A 21,953-nucleotide genomic window follows, 5' to 3' on the forward strand; every position below is an offset into this window, starting at 1 on the left:
CCAGAGATTTACAGAAGATTGGAAGAAGTATATGAATTATTTGAAGAGCAACTGTAATCAACAAATTACGCTAGTAGGACTACAAGAAGTTTTGTAAGGAGGAATATACGAAGTGTTACAAAGTACAGTGGTGCCTCGCAAGACGAAATTAATCCGTTCCGCGAGTCTCTTCGTCTTGCGGTTTTTTCGTCTTGCGAAGCACGGCTATTAGCGGCTTAGCGGCTATTAGCGGCTTAGCGGCTATTAACGGCTTAGCGGCTTTAAGAAAAAGGAAACAAACTCGCAAGTACTCGCAAGACGTTTCGTCTTGCGAAGCAAGCCCATACGGAAATTCGTCTTGCGGAACGACTCAAAAAACGGAAAACCCTTTCGTCTAGCGAGTTTTTCGTCTTGCGAGGCATTCGTCTTGCGGGGCACCACTGTAGAAAAAGATAGAGATATTGGTTATGAGTTTGAAATGTAATAGGGAAGATAAGAAGTGCATACTGAGAGATTAGACTGGAAAATTTTCAGACAGGATTGATGGAAGTCAAAAATTTGAATAATATGTAAAAGTATGTTTAATTACTGTTGAAAATGATATGATTAAAAAAAATTATATATAAAGAAATCATGGTGAAATCAGCTTCCTCATTTGTGCCCCTTCTCTTTCCTATTTCCCTTTGCACTGGATTCAGTTTCTGGAATACATGCTGACATTGAACACTCTTATCTGATATACTGTAGTGCAGCCATTTCCTGTTACTGTCCCTCATACTGAAGCTACGTACTTCAAGTACTCTAGACTTGAAGCTGCTAGATCATATTTTGATTGACAGTATACTTGTTAACCTTGCTGAGTGTGTTTCTGGTCCTGGGTACCACAAAGAGGGACAACTGGTCAACATATCTCATAGTAATGTCTACAAGGAAGCGTGTTTCCAAAGAAATATTAGCACCTTGAATATCAAGCTCACAAAACTACTACTGCCTAGGACTTTCCCCCTTTAAATGTCTATGCATTTCATTTTCTGTCAGGAAGGAACATACAAGACAGATGCAGCAAACATTTTAAGGACAAATGCTTACTGCTGCCTCTCACCAACACGGTAGATCTCCCTCTCTCACATAAAACATGTAAATTACTTAGTGTTTTGTGATTTTTTTTCTGTATGGCATGCATTCTCAAAAGCAAATCAATAATGCTATAAAGGTTCCTGTTCCTGTATAGCCAACTCATAAATCCAATATGGCCTTTCAAAAATTGTGAAATGTAAAATGTAGCAAACATACATGCATTCATTAAAATGGCTACAGCATGCAATAATTTCTTTTGTAAATAGTTATGCTTTTTATTTGTATCCCACAATACCTTCTAGGCTCAGAAAATTGACAGGATTTAGTTACATATAAACATAAACTGCTTAAGTAACATGGCATGTATCTCTGGTCAGTCTGCATTGCCATCTTTTCTAAACGCAATGGTTTACACCAATATTAACTTCAGCACCACAATGTTATTATTTAGACCTATTCATATATAACAATCCCAGTGCAATTAAACTACTGCTTATCTTTACATGGTTCCTGTTCTGGATATTTTTTTTAAGTTGATATACTATATGTCTTTGTATAGAGCAAGGAAGTGTAGCAAATAAAATTTTTTAAAGGCATGGTACCAAGCCATCTTCCGTCCATTTATTTTATTTTACTTAATTATACAATTAGCAGAGAACCATTTGAACTGGAAAGCCTGGATGCCTTCAGAAGGCTAAACAAAAGCTTTGCCTTATGGATTGATTGTGTTTCTGATTACCAGCCACAAATACACACACACACACACACACACACACCCTGCCCATCTGACTGGGTTGCCCCAACCTGAATACTAGCCTTTTTCCCCATGAACCCACTTGATCCCTTCAAGTTTAGACCCATGAATTGTGATGGGTCTGCAGTTTTGTGTAATGGCTTGGTACACTGGCTTTCCCAGCTCTCTCCTGTCAGCTAGCCCCAACAAGGTTGTTAGAATTCCATAAATCTGCTCACTTGGCAGCTTATTGTAACATGTTCATGTTGGGCACAGTCTAGTCAGACATAAGCACTCTTAAATCACTTTTACTTCAATGCTCTTTGCAATTAAAGCTGTAAGTTCTGTAAATAAATACATTCAAATCTTGTTGAACACATGCTTAACTTTCCTTTAGAAATTAACAGAAATTGTGGTTAATTTGGCAGGATCTTTCCCCAAGTGAACAGCAGAAGACCCATTAACAATAACAAAAACCTACTTGGCTGCTATTTTATAGCTCTCCATTTCCTTCTTGAGATATTTGTTTTCCCTTTCCAAATGTTGATTGCAGGTGTATGCATCTGGAACAAATCCAATGTCTTTAGGTTCAAGTATACCTCTCTGCATTAGCTCATACCTGAAATTAAAATGAAAAGTGTTTCTTTTTCTCCCTCTCTTCCTGGCCCCAAGGATTAGAAAGATCCATGAGTGGAGCGCCCAGTTGTAGACTGATCAAAATAGAGTTTACTACTTGATGGGAATGTTAAACACAGCAGGAGACCCATAGGTTAAAATACAATATACTTCCTCTTTCTAGAAAGCTATTACAATATTGTTGTCATTGCTTTAGAAAATTCAAGGGGAAAGGGAACACTTAGCAAGAAATGCATTAAAATTAAAACATGCCACAGTTTGGGGGTGTTCATTGAACCAACACTGTCATTAGAGTCTCAATGCCTCAGTGGCTCAAAGTTGTTGCTTTTTTATCAGCTTCTGCTGACCATACCTAAATGGAAATAGCTTGGTCACAGTTCACCATAGTCTAGTAACCTCCCTTTTAGTTTTATTGCAATGTGTTATACATGAAGTTGTCTTGAAAAATGATACAGAAACTGCAGCTGGTCCAGAATAGGGCTTCTACTCAAGATGCAGAACTATCCCTTCTACCAACCAACAGGTTTGGGGCTGCCTTGTTAACCTGCCCTGTAGCAAAGTAGAGCTGCTGTTTACCGGTTATTCCAGGTCATCCATGAAAACTATCATCCATGATTTAAGCTAGGATGAGCAGGCTGAACTGGCCTGTGTCACCAAGACCTGAGGAAATGAGCTGGGTGGAATTGATCTTTGTGAGTCTGGATAGCTTAGTTAGAGTCTTAAAGTGTGGTGCTGATAACACCAAGGTTGCAGGTTCGATCCCCATATGGGACAGCTGCATATTCCTGCATTGCAGGGGCTTGGACTAGAAGATCCTCAGGATCTGACCCAGCTTTCTCTGTCTATGTTATCTAGTTCAGAATCAAAAATAGGTGGGAGGGTAAGGGAAGCAAAGATGCTATTTTGCCTCACCAGGAGATCAGTTCACTCGGGTACTGGGTTTGAGTTTGTACCTTGTGTTGGACCAGAGAGACAGATCACAAATTCCATGGTGTTCCAATCATCCCACTGCCTAATAGTCTCCCTTCCTGAATTGGCTGATAGGCCCTCAAGAATGCTGTCCTGTGGGTTTAGGAGTGTCTGGGGTTGGGGCAGGTGGCCATTCTGATAACAATGGGGCTGTCACAAAAATCATTGTCCAGCACATTTTGCAACACACACTCTTGAGCCAATATTTTCAACCAAGTGGGAGGTTGTTGGTCTGGAATGAGGGGAGGGGCTCTGTAACCCTGTTGTCATGGTCAGACCACTTTTTAATGTTTTTTAAAAAGGCACACCATGCAAGACTGAACTAAGCCCAACCATACAAAATACAGGGCAGGAGACACATTTTCCCCTTATACCACTGCTATGTAAAGACTCCTAAACTGGATCCTGAAACAGTTCACACATTCAAGTCTTTGAATCCTAGGTTACTACAAGAGCTCTTAAAATGTCATTTTTTATACTTATAAACTGAGAAATGAGCCCAAACTAACAAAATGAATTTCAATAGGGACAGATGCAAGGTGCTGCACTTAGGCAGGAAGAACCAGATGCACAAATATAAGGTGGGGACACCTGGCTTGCCAGTCGTACATGTGAAAAGGATCTAGGAGTCTTGGTGGATCACGGGCTTAACATGAGTCAATAGTGCGGTGCAGCAGCAAAAAACAAACAAAACCCTAATACTATTCTCAGCTGCATTAACAGAAATATCCAGATCAAGGGAAGTCAATCTAAAAAGGATATTGAATGTGCAGAGGAGGGTAACCAAGATGATCAAGGGTCTGGAAACCAAGCCTTATGAGGAACAGTTGAAGGAGTTGGGTATATTTAGCCTGGAAAGGAGGAGACTGAGAGATGTGGTATACATCTTCAAATATAGTAAGGGTTGTCACATGGAAGAGTGAACAAGGTTGTTTTCTGCTGCTCTTGAGGGTAGGACTCAAAGCAATGGCTTCAAGTTACAAGAAAGGAGATTCCAACTAAACCTCAGGAAGAACATTCTGACAGTAAGCGCTGTTCAACAGTGGAACAGACTCCCTCAGGAGGTTGTATGTAGACTCTCCATTGGAGGTTTTTAAGCAGAGGCCATCAGTCATGGATGCTTTGGTTGGGATTCCTGCATTGTGGGGGATTGGACTAGACCCTTTGGATTGCGTCCAACTTTATGATTCTATTATTCAGCTTTCAGAATGAAACAGTAACTTGCTCTTATACATGCTGTGCCTGACCTCCAGATCAAAGTATCAAAAGCTTCAATGACAGGAGATAAAAATTAATTAGATTCTGAAACTGCAGCACCTCCAGCACCCTTCAAAAGTCAGAACAGAACAAATACATAGTTAAAATACACTGAAAAACTTATAAGCATATTATTGGGGGGGTGTTGCATGCTAACTATTTTGTGCAAAATTTTATTTGCTCTTGTTCTAGGCTTGTGTAAGCAGTTACAAGCAGACTACAATTCTGGAAGTAATAACAGAGTCAGCCATTGTATTAAAAGAACACAGGGACGGAGCCAGAATTCATTCATCTTTTAAATGAAGCCAGCACCACTCTAATTTTGCCTTAAAGTAGGTAGTGGACAATTTGCACTGCTTTTGACCTTCTTGGAACCCTTCTTGGAATCATGAAGGCAGACACATCTCTACTGATTGTATCCAAATCAATGTATAAGAAAGGCATTAAAGCTGCATTAAATGGGAAGAAAATATTAAAGCAATATGTTAAAACAAACAGAAGCAAGTCAAAAAGTTGAAATCATTTGAAAATAAGTGTGTTCACTTCCTGGTTGAAGCAGGATTTTAAGGCCTGTTAAATTTCTTTAGGGAAGGTGGTGTAGCTCTGGCCATAGGACTTCATCTAAGTGAAAGGAAGCTGGTGTACAAAGTGACTAAGAGCTATGAATCAGGAAGTTTCCAGTTTGAAACTAACTTCTACCAAGATCTCATGAGGTGGTCTTCTGTAAGCCACGCTCAGCCTCAGTCCTCCCCATCTGCAACATGGGAGATAATACTGATTTTACCATACAAGGTTGTCACCAAGCCAACAACTAGAAATACATGTGAAGCGCTATGGGATCTGGAAAGCAATATGTGAAATAGTTATGATGATTATGAAAAAGCTGACACTCAAAGCAACACATCTCCAGCAGAGTATGTGCAGAGAACCTGGTGGCTTGAGTATTCTCACTTGGTGCACAATTTCTGGAGAAGCAATAATACTGTGGCAAACAGTGGCAAACAGAAGCCCTTTCCAGGCTTTCCACTCACTTAAAAATCAATATGCAAGCAGGGAAAGTGAGGAAGAGCATGCTGAACTAGGTCCTGTCTCCATCTCTATCACCCATCATGAGTTGGAGGATGAACATTTGAGGCTCCTTGTGCAATTTAAACGGGTTCAAAAGTTTGTGGCAAAGTTTAGAAGCTTCTCTCCAACTCATGGTGGGTCATGGGGATGACAACAGGGCACAGAGCTTAGCATGCTTAGCCACCATTCTTGTGCTGGTTTTACACATTAGTAGAGTAACTAAGAGGGCTTGAGTCTCATAAAACCTCTGACTTTCCCAGAAGGCCCTTACAAAGATTCCACCAAAGGTACAGTAATGTGCAAGGGACTCAGGCGGCAAGGGGCGGGGTGTAGTTTTAGGCTGCCCTTTGCACTGGGTTTCAAGCTGAAGCTGCAGAACACTTGTGATGATTTGATGAGTCCAACCTTTCCTGAAGACTGAATGCAAGGACTGAGGATCAGGAGACTGGGTAAAGGAACAGAAGAACCAGGACTATTATGGGTTGGGAGAGAAAAGCACAAAGTGGCAGCTGAAAAAAATTAAGGAAGTGTGGAGAATAAAACAGGGAAGAGGAACACCATGTATCTTGGAGGGAAAGTGGAATATAAATGTAACAATAAAAAAGGAAGATTCCTTCATTTAGAACATTCCTCAGCCTGTACCTATAGACTCTCAAATGCACTCCTCCCTCTCCTAACCCTTCTATTCCAGCCCTTCTCACAAATACAACATTTCTACACATAACACATAGCGTCATCTTGCAAATCTGGGGGCAGCGTGGGCGCCGCCTTCCCTGGGCTCTGCCTTGGCGACCTGCTTGGGAGCCTCCTGCCCCTTGGTTCCCTTGCAGCAGCAGCAGCCTCTGCCACCGAGGGGGAGTGTGTGGTGCCCCAGCCACTGCACCCCATGATGGAAACTTAGAGAGCGCTTGCTTGTGGTGTCTGATGGGCACATGATTCATCACTGTGAGAAAGAGGTTGTTAGACTAGGTAGGCGCTTGGTCTGATTTAGCAGGACTGTTCTTGCAGAGTTTATCAACCCTAAGGCATCATTCTTCAGATCTGATGTGACAGGAATTTTGACAATCCATAGAAATGGCTGCCCACCCACTCCCAGGGGTGGGCGCAGTTGTGGCCCGTTGGAGTAGGCCCAAATCCTGGGTAATCCACGCTGGGAAGGGTGGCCGGCAGTTGGCTGATGGACTTTCCTGTCAGCCAGGTATTTGAATTTGGGCCAGTCAGGCCTGGCTGGGTAGGCAGGGCTTGGGAGAAGACCAGAGTAGAGCAGGCTTTGCTTTGGTCCACCCCCATCCACAGAAATGTAAAGCTCAACATTACAACACATAGGTAAATTTCCATGTATAGTCTTAAACTGCAAAATATAGATTTGTACAAATGACAAAAAACTGAATTTATGCAATATACCACTCATTTTATAACGAAAATATTCTAATTGGTTCATACTTTGGTTTTATTCTTCTATTAAAACAAACTGAAAGTTAAAAGATGAAACTTTTATACAAAATTAGATACTCAAAATACTCAGAATTCTCAAGCTATGAGATAAACACATTAATTACCTTGCCTAATTTAATTAAAGATTAATTCTTAAACAGGCTTTCATATCTAAGAGGTCATTTAATAAATGAGCTGAGCTCTTATAGGTGCAAATGAATCAACTTTCTCAGCATTAATTATTTTCTCATTTTGAATCCCATTAGAGTTTGATCACAGCATGGATCTGCTGTATATTAGCAAGAGAAAGATACTTGTACAAAGAAAAATGTGATAAATGTAATTTACTTTCAGTTATTAATGATGTTAATTAACAATGTAAATGCAATTTAAAAACATTCATAAAATACATGTTTAGGGCATCAGTTCACAAACCATTAAACATGATGCTTTAATACCATAAACACTAATCAAGAAATCACTTGTCTATGTGTGTACCCTCAGACTGTAATCAAAGTAGTCTATTAATTTACTTACTACATTTATATCCCACCTTTCCTCTGAAGTGCTCAAGGTGATGTACACAGTTTTCCCCCTCACCATTTTATCCTTGCAAAAACCCATGGAAGTACGTTGGGCTGAATGACTATGACTACTAATCCAACATGAGCCAATTAGTTTCCTGGCTGAATGAGGATCTGAACCCTAGTCTCCCAGTTTCTTGTTCAACATTCTAAACATTATTAAAAGATAACAGTCTCATAGAAATACAGAAAAACAATAGAACTTTTGAAAAACAGAGTATTTCCCCCTCTGTAGAGGAAAAGGTTTGAATTAAAATAAAACTTTTTTCTGCACTGGGGAGGGGGGAGAAAAATGTGTTTGGCCAGCCCTATGCTTAGGGGCTTTCCAAAGTGCATAGGCATGAGAATACAGGGGGGCAGCTGCCCCTCTAAATCAAGTAAATAAATAAAAATACTTAACTAACTGACCAATTGTGTCACAGATAACTCCCTTCTGCCCCCAAACATAAAGCCTGTCCCCCTAAAATAAATTCATGAGCATAGGGCTGGCTGCGCCACCAGGCTCTGTGGTTCCTAAGTACCTGGTAGTCAGTTCGCTGTCAAAATACCTTGTGTGGAACTATAGCCGCCTCAACACCAAGGTGAACAATTATTGACATTGTCAAATAGCTCATGCATCGTAAGTCACAGATTAGCATATATGTGTCATTCTCAAAGACATAGGCCACAAAAATAGGTTTCGAAGTGTGGGGAAATATGACTTTAAAAGCTAGGCGCAGGGAGAGCTGAGTAACATTTTCAATGGTCAGGTGTCAAGCTCTATCTTTTGTCCCTTCCACCCAATGGCAAGCCAAAACTGAGTAACTTATGAAAAATAAGCAAAGAAGCATATATCTGCTTAATTAACATAATTACATTGATTTTAGAATTTAGATCATCCAGACACTTATTTGAGAACAGAGTATACAGTTCTGGGTCTTAACCACTTGGTTCAGGATGCAGAACAAATAGGGCGGAAACACTGAAAATTGGCTTGACATTTTAAAAATAATGTTATGGTCTTTGCACTTTAAAAATGTTTGTGTTTTACTTAGCAGTAAATGAAGTGTGTGTGCAGGCCTAAAACTTGCACTCACATTGGGGAAAGGTCCTACTATGAAAAAATAAAGACAAAAATTAATACTTAAGGTTTCCAAAAGTTATAATTTGCCATAAAAACTGTCAACAAAAAGGCCTAGATGAGGCATAGGCAAACTTGGCCCTCCAGATGTTTTGGGACGACAACTCCCATCATCACTAGCTAGTGGGAGTTGTAGTCCCAAAACATCTGGAGGGCCGAGTTTGCCAACGCCTGGCCTAGATGGTTTCCAGAAGGCTGAGCTCATTTGCGGGCTGTTGGACAAGAGAGGCTGAGCAGGAAAATCCTTGGCACCAATTGATGCATTCCCAAGGTGACTGTAGATTTGTTTTTTGCCTACTTAACACTGTTTTTTGCCTACTTCGCACTGACAGAATGCTAGATGGATTTCATCACTTTGGGCAGTTTAGGTGGGGGGTGGGGAGGAATAGTTTGCTTAAGCCTGGTGATGCCCCTTAGGCATCTTTCAGGTGATGAGTCGGCCCCAAGGCTCACCTTTCAAGACTCTGCAGTTCAGAGGGTGAGATAGGGGCCTTCTTTGAGACCACACCCCCTCATCCACCTAGGGTTCTGCAGTCCTGGAGGGAAAGGCCTCCCTTCCCACCTTCAGGATGTGGCCCAGGAATCTGAGCAGTCTAGGAAGCCCAATGGCTATACACAGTGAAGTTAGTTCCTGCCCCATAGTCATTCCCCTCTGCTGATTATAATTTAAGGTTTAAATAAAAGTGGCGCAGTTCAACCTCATTTTACATGTCTGCCTCTTTATTTGCCTATCAGGATGCAAAATATGTCATACATATTTATTTCTGCAGGTTTGTAGTTGGAATACTTTTTTTTAAAAAAGGGCATACCATTCAGTTTGAAAGCAGTCTAGTGTCCTGTTCATCCCCATTCTAATCAGGAAATTGCAAAGAAAGTCATCTACAACTTCTGGTGTTTCAGACAAGGAATGTTTAGCAATCTGACCTGGTCGCTGAGCCTAGAAATAAAATTCAAGAGCTACTGTTAGAAATATAGCCTCCCTATTTGCCTCATTATTGCTTTCAAGAAAGCACATTTCAATCACAGGCCAGTTGGATTCTTTATCACATAAATTACAGCACAAGACAACTATAGCAGTTTAATTATCATGGTCTGGCATATTAGGGAAACTTTATGGGAACTGTCAAGAATTTCTCTTGGTTTTGGTTCATGCCTCCTACATAATGTGCTCAACCAGCATAGTGGGATGATATACTACTGCTCAGTTGCTATGCAGCTTCTTTACACAGAAGGAAATCCCACTTGTTGCTATAATTTAGAATAATGAGTGAAACTGCACTAACTTCTTGGTCCATGTCTTGAGTTGCCCGACCTCCACACCTGGATTCTGCTTAGCTGGATACAGCTGTACTGGGCTTTAGAAGCAGCCTAAGGCCAGAAGGAGGGACGCGGATGGCGCTGTGGGTTAAACCACAGAGCCTAGGACTTGCCAATCAGAAGGTCTGCGGTTCGAATCCCCGTGACGGGGTGAGCTCCCGTTGCTCGGTCCCTGCTCCTGCCAACCTAGCAGTTCGAAAGCACGTCAAAGTGCAAGTAAATAAATAGGTACCGCTCTGGAGGGAAGGTAAACGGCGTTTCCATGTGCTGCTCTGGTTTGCCAGAAGCGACTTAGTCATGCTGGCCACATGACCCGGAAGCTGTACGCCGGCTCCCTCGGCCAATAAAGCGAGATAAGCGCCGCAACTCCAGAGTCGGCCACGACTGGACCTAATGGTCAGGGGCCCCTTTACCTTTACCTAAGGCCAGAAGGCCTAAAGTATTACTCATCCACCCTCCCATTCTCTAAGGAATGTGTGTAAGTGCAATGGTGGGTATAAAACAAAGGCTGCATTCACCAGCATTAGTTAAGTGTGCAGTATCAGCGGTGAAGCTGAAGGTTACATGCTATATGGTGACAGTACAGCATGGTGAGCTAACACTGGATGAGTCTGCTGGAGCTTTGCTGATCACACTGACTGACGTGTGATGAAGAATCAACAACAGATGGTTGGCCCAGTGTAACAGATTATGGGCCAACTGACTTCACAAGTCTAACACCACTGAGTTCCAAGTGTTTATGCACAGGACTATATCCTTAAAGTAATAACTAACCGAATCTAGCTCCAACAACATATAACTCGTTTCATTCAACAACTAGGGGTTCAGGGGGAGTATTTATTGTTATAGCCACATCAAAACACGCATCCAACCACTTTGTTGAGGCCCAAATGAGCACCATGTTAGCCAGCTACACATGACTGACCCTGTTTCCATAAGAAGACAGACACGTCTTTGAGTTGTAAAGCTAGGAAAAAACAATTCCAAACTGAACCTGAAAATAATACAGTTAGTCAAGACACTGGTTCAATTGCCATTAAGTATTATTTACTTATTTGTTTGTTTATTGTATATAATAATATACCACCTTTCTGGGTAAAACCTTCTCAAAGATATTTCAAGCAAAGTAATAACATTTGGATCACCAAAAATTTATACTATGCTATGCTATATTAATTTATCTAGCCTTTGCTTTCATTTTCAGTCATCCCTGGTTCAGCAGTCTTGATCTTTACCCACTGACTATGTTTGCATGTAATGTTAAGCTATGGTTAGCTTTACATGCACAAGCTGCAGTGAACCCAAGCAAAGCATTGCACTCATGCACTCCTCCCTTCTCCTTCCATGGAGTTGTAAGGAGGGCCAGTTTCACTTTTAAAATGTTGATTTGATCTGTTTTTACATATGAGGAAACATGGATGACAATAAACTCCAGAAAGTTTCAAAACAGGGGGCCACTAGGGGGCGCATTGGAAGATGGCCGACAATACCATCTCTCCGACCCACACGGGGTAATTAAGAGGCTGTTATGGGAGTAGGCAGCCTCCCTTGTTGCCCCAAGGAAATGGGGAACACTGCCCTTGCCTGCTGTGCCCATAAATCACCCCCTAATTCAAAAGAAGGGGGTGAGGGCCCTAGGCAGAATGCCCCCGTGTGGACCTTGGCTCTCCTGGACGCTGTCTCTGATTGCGCACTAGTTGCAGCAATTTGGAATAATTAATTACAAAAGAAGCAAATGCACATATTTCAAGTGAAGAAGGGGAGTGAAGTCTGCTAATTTAAGTGACCTCTGCGAAAGAAGACGGCGGGCTGGAGAAACAGGAATATTTTACGATGAAGATACACCAAAGGCTGGGTATGTTGACAACGGGGCTGAATGGGGGGGACGGACCTTTTTTACTTTCCTTCTATGTGATTTACAAGAACCCCTCCTTATTAGAACCGTCGGTTGAACTGACCCAAGCAGGATGATTAAGGTCTGTGTGGAGATAAACTTTAACCAAAAGTATGCTTTATGGAGACCGAGAAGCAATAAGAGCTTTTGGGAATGGCGCAGCAATTAATTCGGAGTCGCCATCTTGCCAAAGGATTTATAGCCGGGAGGAAGAACGGATTTGTTTTCAGACTGCATTCCTAGTGAATCTCCTCAGAGGTTTTGAGAAAGGAGGCAAATTGGTGAAGATTAATGACACTAAGACTGTTTTGATGTATGGAAGTGATGTTATATGGAAAACGTCTGGATATGGCTACTGGATAAAAAAAATAATATCCACGCAGGATTACAAACTGTTCTAACCAGCTTGCGGAGACTATCAGAGGTCACAAAGAGTAAGGAAAAATATATGAAAATAACAACAAGAGATGTGGGAAAATAATAAGAAAGGACTGGATAGTACTGTGAACATCATAAGGTTAGATTTGTGGACATTAAAACAGCAGTAAGAAGCAAGAAGTTGATTGGATCCCTTCGGAACTTGATATATGGGTACCCCCAACAAAAATTTAAAATTCGGCTGTGTAATTTGGAATTTATGTAATTTGGTTTGATTTGATGTGATTGGTCGGTTAATAAAAAAAATTATTCATCAGAAAGTTTCAAAACAAGAAAACACAGTGGCTAAAACAAAATAAAGGGAAATACAAAGTTGCCCTTGGGGAAAAGAAAGGTTTACAGAGTTACCAAATCCAAATACAGCATGCATCTACACATAGTTACATCCCATAATGAACTGCAATAAACTCCTCGTCATTAATTGTAATAATTAACTGTGCAGTAAACAATTACTCCAATAGCTCGGAAATTGATAAAATACTTCTGCTTTTCAGGGTTTATGACTACAACAGAGAGCTTGATTGTGCACACATAGCATGGCTTTTGGCCTTTTTCTTCCTGTTCTTCTGCACCACTCTTCAAGACACTACTTTTAAATTCCATGAAGTTTCAAAAGAAGTATGTGTGCCCTCTGAAAGGAATTGGGGCCTATGTTGCAAAAGTAAAAATAGAATCAGTTGAAAGGAAAAAGGAGCTTAAGGATCACTTAACACCTTCATTGAGATGAGACTTGAGTATTATCCCTGTTGGCTCATTTTTATCTGTTCCTTTTAAATATATATAATTACACATGCACACAACTCACAGATTCTATATAATTTATGTCCTAGATCAAAAGAAACACTTTCAGGTTGCATGTGCTCCCTTCCTTTAATAGCATCTCTGTTGAAACTTAGGGCAGTTTCAGAAACAGTTGCAGTAAAGCGCAGAGGTCTGACATGCAAAGGAATGTATTTCCACTGGGAATGTTAAATGGCTTTAGCCTGCCTTAAGAAAGTGTTTTGAAACTGTCCAATAACATGTAAATTGAATGACAGCTGCACTGGATTTATTCCCACTAGATGCCCATTATTTTCATTGCAACCAGATGATAAGTCACCATATTTGAATATGAAATATAGAAAATACCAAGTTTATTTCAGCTTTCATTATGGACACTAGTGTAAAATTTGAAAATGGGGGTTAAACTACTTAGTTTGGTTCAGTTTTGCCACTTAGATGTAACATAATGTCACCCTTTTCAATCTAGAAGTTCTCTGCTCTCTCTCACATTAGTCTTGAATAATAATGCATTTGCTGTAACAGTCTGTTAACCACCACACTCACATGCATATTACATTCATAACTGTAAAGTCATATGAATCAATGTAGTCACATATTTTGAAAAACAACATATTTACCATAATTTGGGCATCAACAGCCTGTTCCTGTATGGTGTATAAAGCCTTTGCCAGATCTTCATCACCATCTTGCAAGCTAAATTCATCATCAGCTGGTACCTAAGACAGAATTATAAATACATATACAATGAGCACATCCACTGAGTTGAGGGAAACTGTTTCAATCCCCATGATGATATAATCTATTTGCCACAATTCAGCAATGGAATGGCTTTTTGTATATGTCATATCCCTGCTTCAGGGCTGTATCTAACTAAATCATACTCACAATAGTCCCACGGAAATGAATGTGCATGACTCACTAAAGATCATAATTTCAATGAGTCTACTCTGAGTATGACTTTGACTTATTTCGTTTTTGTTGTTGTTGTTGTTTAGTCGTGTCTATACCTAAATAAGGGTCTTAGGAGATAGAACGAGGAAAATCTGAAACCCCAGCAGAGGTATTGCTAGACAGCATAGGCCAGAGATCAGATTCAGTATAAGATATCTCCTTATAGCTTAATACCCCTAACTAATATACCTTCTTTATTCATTTTCATCAGGGGACCCAATCTGCATAAGTATTTATGGGATGGGGAAGCTATAAGGTCCATCTATTTAAATGAGCTGAGAACTCCATATTCAAATGCAATATATACACAATATTCTAGATCAGGACACTTGGTTGCCAGTTTAATGCGATACAGTGGTGCCTTGCAAGACGAAATTAATTCGTTCCGCAAGTTTTTTCTTCTTGCGAGTTTTTCGTCTTGCGATGCACGGTTTCCCATAGGAATGCATTGAAAATCAATTAATGTGTTCCTAGGGAAACCGACTTCAGACCAGGTCCGGGGACAGTCTGTCCCCCGACCTCTTCTGAAGGCTGGGGGGGGGGACAAGGGCTTTTCTTCCCACCCCCAGCATTTTAAAAAAACCCGGGACAGCGGAGGGCTTCTCCGCTGTCCGGGGCGATCTTAAAATGCTGGCAGGCGGCATTTTAAAATCGCCCCGGGACAGCGGAGGACTTCTCCGCTGTCCGGGGCGATTTAAAAGCCCCTGGGAAGGCAGGCAGGGGGGACAAAGACTTTTGCCCCCCGCCAGCCTTCAGAAGAGGTCCTGGACCTCTTCTGAAGGCCAGCGGGGGGCAAAAGTCTTTGCTCCCCCCGCCTGCCTTCCCGGGAGAGCGGAGAAACGCAGCGTGTTTCTCCGCTCTCCTGGGAGGGCTTTTAAAGGCAGGCAGGGGGGACAAAGACTTTCGCTCCCCCCCCCCCGCCTGCCTTCAAAAGCTGTCCGGCCAAGGCTTCGCGGACCTCTCCGTCCCGATGCCGGGCGGCGGGGGGGAGGTTCCTGCGCTGCCGCCCGGCATCGGGGCATCGTCCCGATGCCGGGCGGCGGGGGGAGAGGTTCCCGCCCCGCCGCCGGCATCGGGGCATCGTTCCGAAGCCCGGCGGCGGCGGGAGGAGGTGTCCCCGCCTTGCCGCCAGGCTTCGGAGGAGGTCCGAGGACAGTGGGGAAGACGCGCTGCGCTTCCCCGCTGTCCCGGAGATTTCCCTATGGGCTGTCGTCTTGCAAAGCAAGCCCATAGGGAAATTCGTTTTGCGAAGCGCCTCCAAAACGGAAAACCCTTTCGTCTAGCGGGTTTTCCGTCTTGCGAGGCGTTCGTCTTGCGAGGTACCACTGTACTATATTTGCTGTTTCTGTCAATTAAAGACTTGCCAATTTTGTACAGGCGAACTTGGTAAATGCACAAAAATGCCTGTAATGTTTTCCTTTGCATGAGAATACAACTTCTCCACATACGTTGCTTTGGATCAAAGTCTACATGAAATTACCCTTCTAGAAATGTGTACCAAATCATGGGATATTAAAAGTGAGAGCGTACTCTAGACCATAGTTTTACCCGAAGTTCAGAAGTCACTGAGCATATTTATCTGTGGCATCAGTAGAATTTTTTTCATATCAGAGTCCTGTCCCTGAGCAATTTTACATGGATGTTTTTACTATTCAGCAGGAATAAATGGAAAAACTATAAGCAGGATATTTCTTATTATCTTTCATTTTCATAGACACCTAAGTATAAAAGTGCATGCACTGTTTTCAGTGTGAGAATGCCTATAAATTACTTGGGATAAACAGAATCAATGGTACATTACAAATTATGTGCACTTGCATACATAAATGTAGGCTTGCAACTATGAAAATATAAGTTGAACATTCAGGCACCAAGTGGCCAGTACTATCCCAGAATGGATTAACCGGATGCATTTAACTGATTTTAAATTAAGATAGTACTAATTAACAAATTTCTGCGTAAAGTCACCAGTGTTTCATTGCTACAGCATACTATTTTTTTCAGGCACCAACTGTGCAAGAATAAGATTAAAAACATTCAGATATTTTCTGTACTAAATCAGGCCAATTCTATTTCCAGATTATTTACAAACTTACTTAATGTTTCACTGTATTATTTACATTTACATGCATGGAATGGGGATTGTTCATTATATGTCTTTTTAGAAACCAAAACATAAAGTTAAGGAGAAAAAAGAATTGCAAAAGAATAAAAAAAAACCAGGCACAGCACTTGTGAAAATTACAACAGGCATTGTTTTCTCCTCTTTCCACATCAGTATTCAGTGAACAAAAAACAAAACCAAACCTTCACAGGATCAGAAGATCAGTTCAGTGTACACTTTTATCACAGTCAGATCTACTGAGTTTAGGGTTTAAGTAAATTACATCTGGCAAGAGGGAGGGCAGGATGGAGGATAATGAAGATACACAGTGCACAGAGACCTTCTAATCTGTGTGGGCACAAAAGGTGTGTGTGAAAATAGGGATCTGTAGAATCCCATGTCAATATCACAGCCAATGCTTCTCTCAATTCCTCAGCTCTCCACTGCCTCATGCAAGGGGCAGCGAATCACAAGAACAGGCACTGGCAAAAATCAAGATGTGGGATAAACCATGAAGCCAGCCAATGCCTCTACATAGCTCCATCCTTATTTCAGACATTGTGATATATCGGTATATCGCGATGTTTAGCTGGTGATATAGCACAATGTTGAAAACCAGATATCACCCTAGTTCTGGGATAGACCTTGCCCTTCATTTACTGTATAAATAATCAAGTATGTAAGACTATTTTTTGTGGCTAACAATAAAATAAATCGTATTTCTCTGTCACTTATCAATATCACAATTTGTACTTAAAAATAAAATAGGTTACAATTTTTGTGTTAACGTCTCTTACCTCTTCATATTGGTAGTCATCTTCAGAGCTTTCTGCTACTGAAACCTCTAAATGTTAAGTTAAGTATAAAACAGTAAACAGTATTTACTGAGCAACACATACTCTGCAATTCTTGGGATAAGCAAATTCTATTCAGGGCTGTCAGTTTGCTGCTTGACTGCCTACACACACAACAGTGAAAGCCACTATACATCTGGCAACAAAATTTAGCTCTCAAACATTTATGAACACCATTTAGTGAATATTTGCTTTGCTTTGCTTCAGGAATTCAGGTTGCTATTTTCTCCAGGGATGCTGGAACAGATTCTAATCTCAGCTTGACTGTGTTACAAACTCCCAAGAGTTATCACATCTTCCAATAAATATCTGTATTTATTCATAAAGTACCTGTCCATTCAATTATCATTTCTAACTTCATTGCTGGAAGGGGGTTTGTCATTTTTGAGCTTGCCAAAAATATGCTTCTGTTATGAGATATAAATATTGTTCACTAGGATTAGGACTGTATTTTTTTAATACTTCTACAGGAAATGCTAATTCACTGATGCTGTGATGTGAAGAACTGTGTCAAGAGGATGAGGGTGAAAAGACTTCACAAGGGCACTATTTTCCACCTTGGTGTTTCTGGTGTTAAAACTTCTTAATGATCTGCACAGTGCACAATTGCCACAGAAGTCTGCTATATATTGACCCCGGAACCAAACAAGTCATCCTGATTGGGTGTTTTAAAAGCATACTTGTGGCCCTTTTTACTGGGCAGTGAAAGAGGGCCTTTAAAAAGTGTTCACAATGCCTGGCAGAAGCCAGAAGGTGGGTAAGCAGTTCTTGGTATCATGCTATTCCTTTGTATCAGCAGACTCCCACTTATAAGCTCCTCTCTCAGGTTTACTGCAACCCACAAGATGCAAAAGGGGGCTAATATCTCTGGACAAAACTGTAGGGTCCCTATAACTACCCTGGCAACCATGGGTATAACCAGAATTTATGCAGGGTGGGCGGGCGGGGGGGGAGTACCCCCACCTGTCGTCATCCTGTGTCTGGCTCTGTCTAGTAGATTAGGAATGAAATGTCTCAACAACAGTTTTTTTTAAAATTAATTTCTTATGGCAGTTGTTTGAAATTACTTTTCTTTTGCTCAGAAAAATCTGTCAAAATCTTCATTCATTTGAAAATTAGGAAGTCAAATAAAAAATTAACATCAGGGAGTACCTTTCATGCAGTTAATGATTATATTTTACAAAATTACAAAGATCACATATATTTCTCAGGAGAAAATCCTGGAAACTATGAGAAGCTTCCAGAACCGAGCTACCTGCAACGTGATTGGTCAGTTTGCAGAATCCACACCTATCACTCAGTCAGGTTGCCAGTTGTGTTGGTAGAATGCAGAACAACATCATCCAAGTGACCTCAGTGAACATTTCAATTTCCAATATTCTGATTATTTCTACTTTTGGTTAAGTATTTTTATTTATTTACTTTATGGGGGAGCAGCTGAACCCCCACCCCTCATTACATCCATGTTGGCAACCAAATAATGTATTCCAAAATATCAGTGGTTCATTCACGTGCTCATCTTCCAATGTGATACATGCCATCATCTGCCAACAATGCCCTTCTGCACACTACACAGAACAGGCCTGTCCCTACACAAAACACAAAACAGGCACTAATCTGACATCACAGGTGGCAATATGAAAAAAATGTTCCTTTGTACCTTAAACAAAGGAATTTCAAGGGGAGATTTGCAAAGGAACCACAATTCATAGAATCATACTGTTGGAATGGACCCAAGGGGATCTAGTCCAACCCCCCGCAATGCAATTCATCAAGTGGTTTCATGCTCTCATTTGTGAAATTAATTGGGACAAAAGATTTCTGTCATGTGTCAATTGGCTCACCAATGCCTGGATATCTGTATCAACAATAACTGGGTTTTTTGTGGACACCCACTACTGACTGTTACTTTCTGTACTTTACTGCATTTAATTTCCTTCTGACCTCACTATTTATACCACCACCTGCCCCATTACGCATGCTTGGATAGATATGCATACAGCTCCGGATAACATTTCATGCAACTGATGAAGTGGACTGTAGTCCACAAAAGCTAAAGCCTTCATCATTTTGGGTGAGCAGAGTTGGACAACAAGAGGCAGTCTGTGCTGTCGACTCTTTCAGTATAGTCTGTAGTAAGAAGACAATAGGAGAGGCACAAGTTTTACTGGGGCCAGGAAGAAGATGCAATATGGTACAAATAACGTTATCTAAAGTAAGTTATAGTACCATTCACTGCCCTCCCCCTTTTGAAATGTCTATTAAATGTTATTAGAAGATGCTGCAATGCTGACAAATATGTCACAACACCAAATCCACCCAATATTTCAAATAAGAGTGACTGAAGAAAAAGCTTGATGATTTAGGGCACTTCAAACCAGAAAGCATTCTGTACATTTTTATAAGGGCATGAGACTTGGCAGATCCTTTAAGCTACTTCATTGTAGACTCACTGTGGAGACTACACATTTAAGGCAAGAAAAAGACACTTTGTAGGGATGCTATATAGCAGGGAGTGGGAACCTCAAGGTCTGGGGCAAAATGGGGCCCTCCAGGACTCTCAAGTCACACACCCTCCTGGGCCAGATCCCTCACTAGACCTGTTTTGCACTCTTATTGAGTGTTTTTGCCTGGCTGGAATGTGTCCTTAGAATCGCCAGATCTCCGAAGTCTCAGATCCCAACAGCCACAGCATGGAGGCGCAAGCCTGGGACTTAATGAAGCAGTGGCAGAGCAAGGTTGCACTTCAAAATTTCAAACCTCTCCTTCTAACTGATATCCAGTGTCACATTACTAATCTCTTTTCAATGTGTTTTGACATATATTTATGTACCTGCCTTGGTGTCTACTTGAGTCACAAGCTCTTTCTGAGAGAGAGAGAGAGAGAGAGAGAAATATTGTACTGGAGGAACAAGATGGAAAAGGTGGTGATTTAAACTTTACTTTTGGGTAAGCTGGGTCCTATAAAAATAAAAGCCCACCGTGCTTTTGCATCCTAGACATCAAATGTACCGTAACTCATTTCCCTGAAGATCCTGAATAACTAACCTAGAAGAAGGAAGTATGAGAAACCTAGGTTCTTGCTAGGCCTGCCGAGTTAGTTGTGATAAGCTCTGACTAGGTAAGCAAAAGCTTTTCACAATGCCATGCAGATTTGCATTGGGAATTCTGTATTAACTACTCCAAAGCCATCAGGTTGCAGCCTGAGTATTGTGCATGCCTTTAGTTTATCCTGATAAGGTGACCGTCGTTCAAATAGCAGTTTAATATATTTCACAATTCAAGGCATATTTATTGAAATTAGACGGTATTTATGCTTTCGCTCTACAGAGATACATTCTTCTAAAATAGCTGGCATGTGCATTAGTCAGAAAAGAATAAAAGGGTATGCTGTCACTGCCTGCTCCCCATCCCTTTATCTTTACATTTAACTTCCCTTAAGAACTGCAATGGGGCAGCTACAAACCCTTAAACTCTATGGGTCAAGCTCCCTGGAAGCTGGCAAACATTGTGGTGGTCTGTTTTTGCTTTAGTATCAAGTTAATGGGAAAGATGAACGTACTGTCATTCATCACATGGAAATATGAGTTCTACCTACATGGCAAAGCCTGCAACATTTCAGCCCAGAGTACAAACCTATGCAGGGACAGGGATCTAAACCACCAAGCTTCTTGGGCTTGCTATTCGTAAGGTCAGCAATTTGAATCTGAGCAATGGGATGAGCTCCCATTGCTTTGTCCCAGCTCCTGTCAACCTCGCAGTTTGAAAGCATACCAGCGAGAGTAGATAAACACCGTACTTTCCCGCTTATATGATGCCCCCTTGTATATTTTAAGAAAAGGAGGGGAGATAGATGCTAGACAGGTGGAAGGCGACACATAAGGACAGCCGACAGGAGGCCGGACATTTCTAAAGAATTACACGGGCTGGGTTTGCGCGGCAAGCGGCGCTCTCCCCCTCGCTCGGCCCAAGGATACGCTGCAGGCAGAAGGTCCCCTCCGTGGTCGTCACCGTCGTCGCCTCCTCCATGGCCGCCGCCGCCTCAGCCCGACCCGCCGACAAGGCCGCGCGCGCGTCGCTCCGTTGCCCAGGCGACCCCGGAGCCCCGCCCCCCGCCCCGCCCCTTCCCAGCGCGCCTCGCTCCGCGGCCGCGTAAAAAACGCCCGACCACGCACGGCTCGCATGCGCAGTATACACCGCGCCCGTGCGTGGGCCGGCTAACGTGGGAATTCACGCGTCACACACGTGTCCTGACGGTGCTGCGTGTATTCCAAGAAAGTCGTACTTCTCTGTATCCTTTATCTGGCTCAGAAGATTTATACACCGCTCGACTGTAGAAACAGAATAATAATAATAATAATAATAATAATAATAATAATAATAATAATAATAAAAACCCACCCCTCAAAGCACTTAACGAAAGAAAGGCAATAAAACCGAGGAGCCACCCACAGCCCTGTCTTGAAAACGTGCAAAAGTCAGAATACGAAAATGGATCGAAAGTCACCTCAGCTTCCTAAAGCCCTGCTCAGTGGGGCAAATGAGACGAAAAGGTTTGACACGATTACAAAGGTAGCAAAAGGAAACATAATAAGCCATTAATGAAGCGCATCGAAGAGCATGATCCAGCTCCGACGACTCCACATGAATCGGGTGATCCAGTGCCGGATTTACCTATAAGCTAAACAAGCTATAGTTTAGGGCCCCCAAAAAATGTAAAGGGAAAAAACCTGGATGTACCTTTCCAAAATATAT

General features: G+C 41.7%; 1 protein-coding gene across 1 annotated transcript in view; it reads right to left on the reverse strand.

Moving 5' to 3' along the window:
• Positions 1 to 21,300, reverse strand: part of SPAG16 (sperm associated antigen 16) — a 409,743-nt gene extending 388,443 nt beyond the window's left edge. Inside the window, exons 1-5 of the mRNA XM_028704644.2 lie at positions 21,176 to 21,300; positions 17,142 to 17,188; positions 13,907 to 14,005; positions 9,667 to 9,794; positions 2,271 to 2,408 (exon numbers count right to left, since the gene is read on the reverse strand). Coding sequence (XP_028560477.2) covers positions 2,271 to 2,408; positions 9,667 to 9,794; positions 13,907 to 14,005; positions 17,142 to 17,188; positions 21,176 to 21,227 — 464 coding nt within the window. The 5' untranslated portion in view covers positions 21,228 to 21,300. The remainder of the gene's footprint in view (positions 1 to 2,270; positions 2,409 to 9,666; positions 9,795 to 13,906; positions 14,006 to 17,141; positions 17,189 to 21,175) is intronic.
• Positions 21,301 to 21,953: the final 653 nt, after the last annotated feature.

Source organism: Podarcis muralis, chromosome 1, assembly GCF_964188315.1.
Source record: "Podarcis muralis chromosome 1, rPodMur119.hap1.1, whole genome shotgun sequence".
Taxonomy (NCBI): domain Eukaryota; kingdom Metazoa; phylum Chordata; class Lepidosauria; order Squamata; family Lacertidae; genus Podarcis; species Podarcis muralis.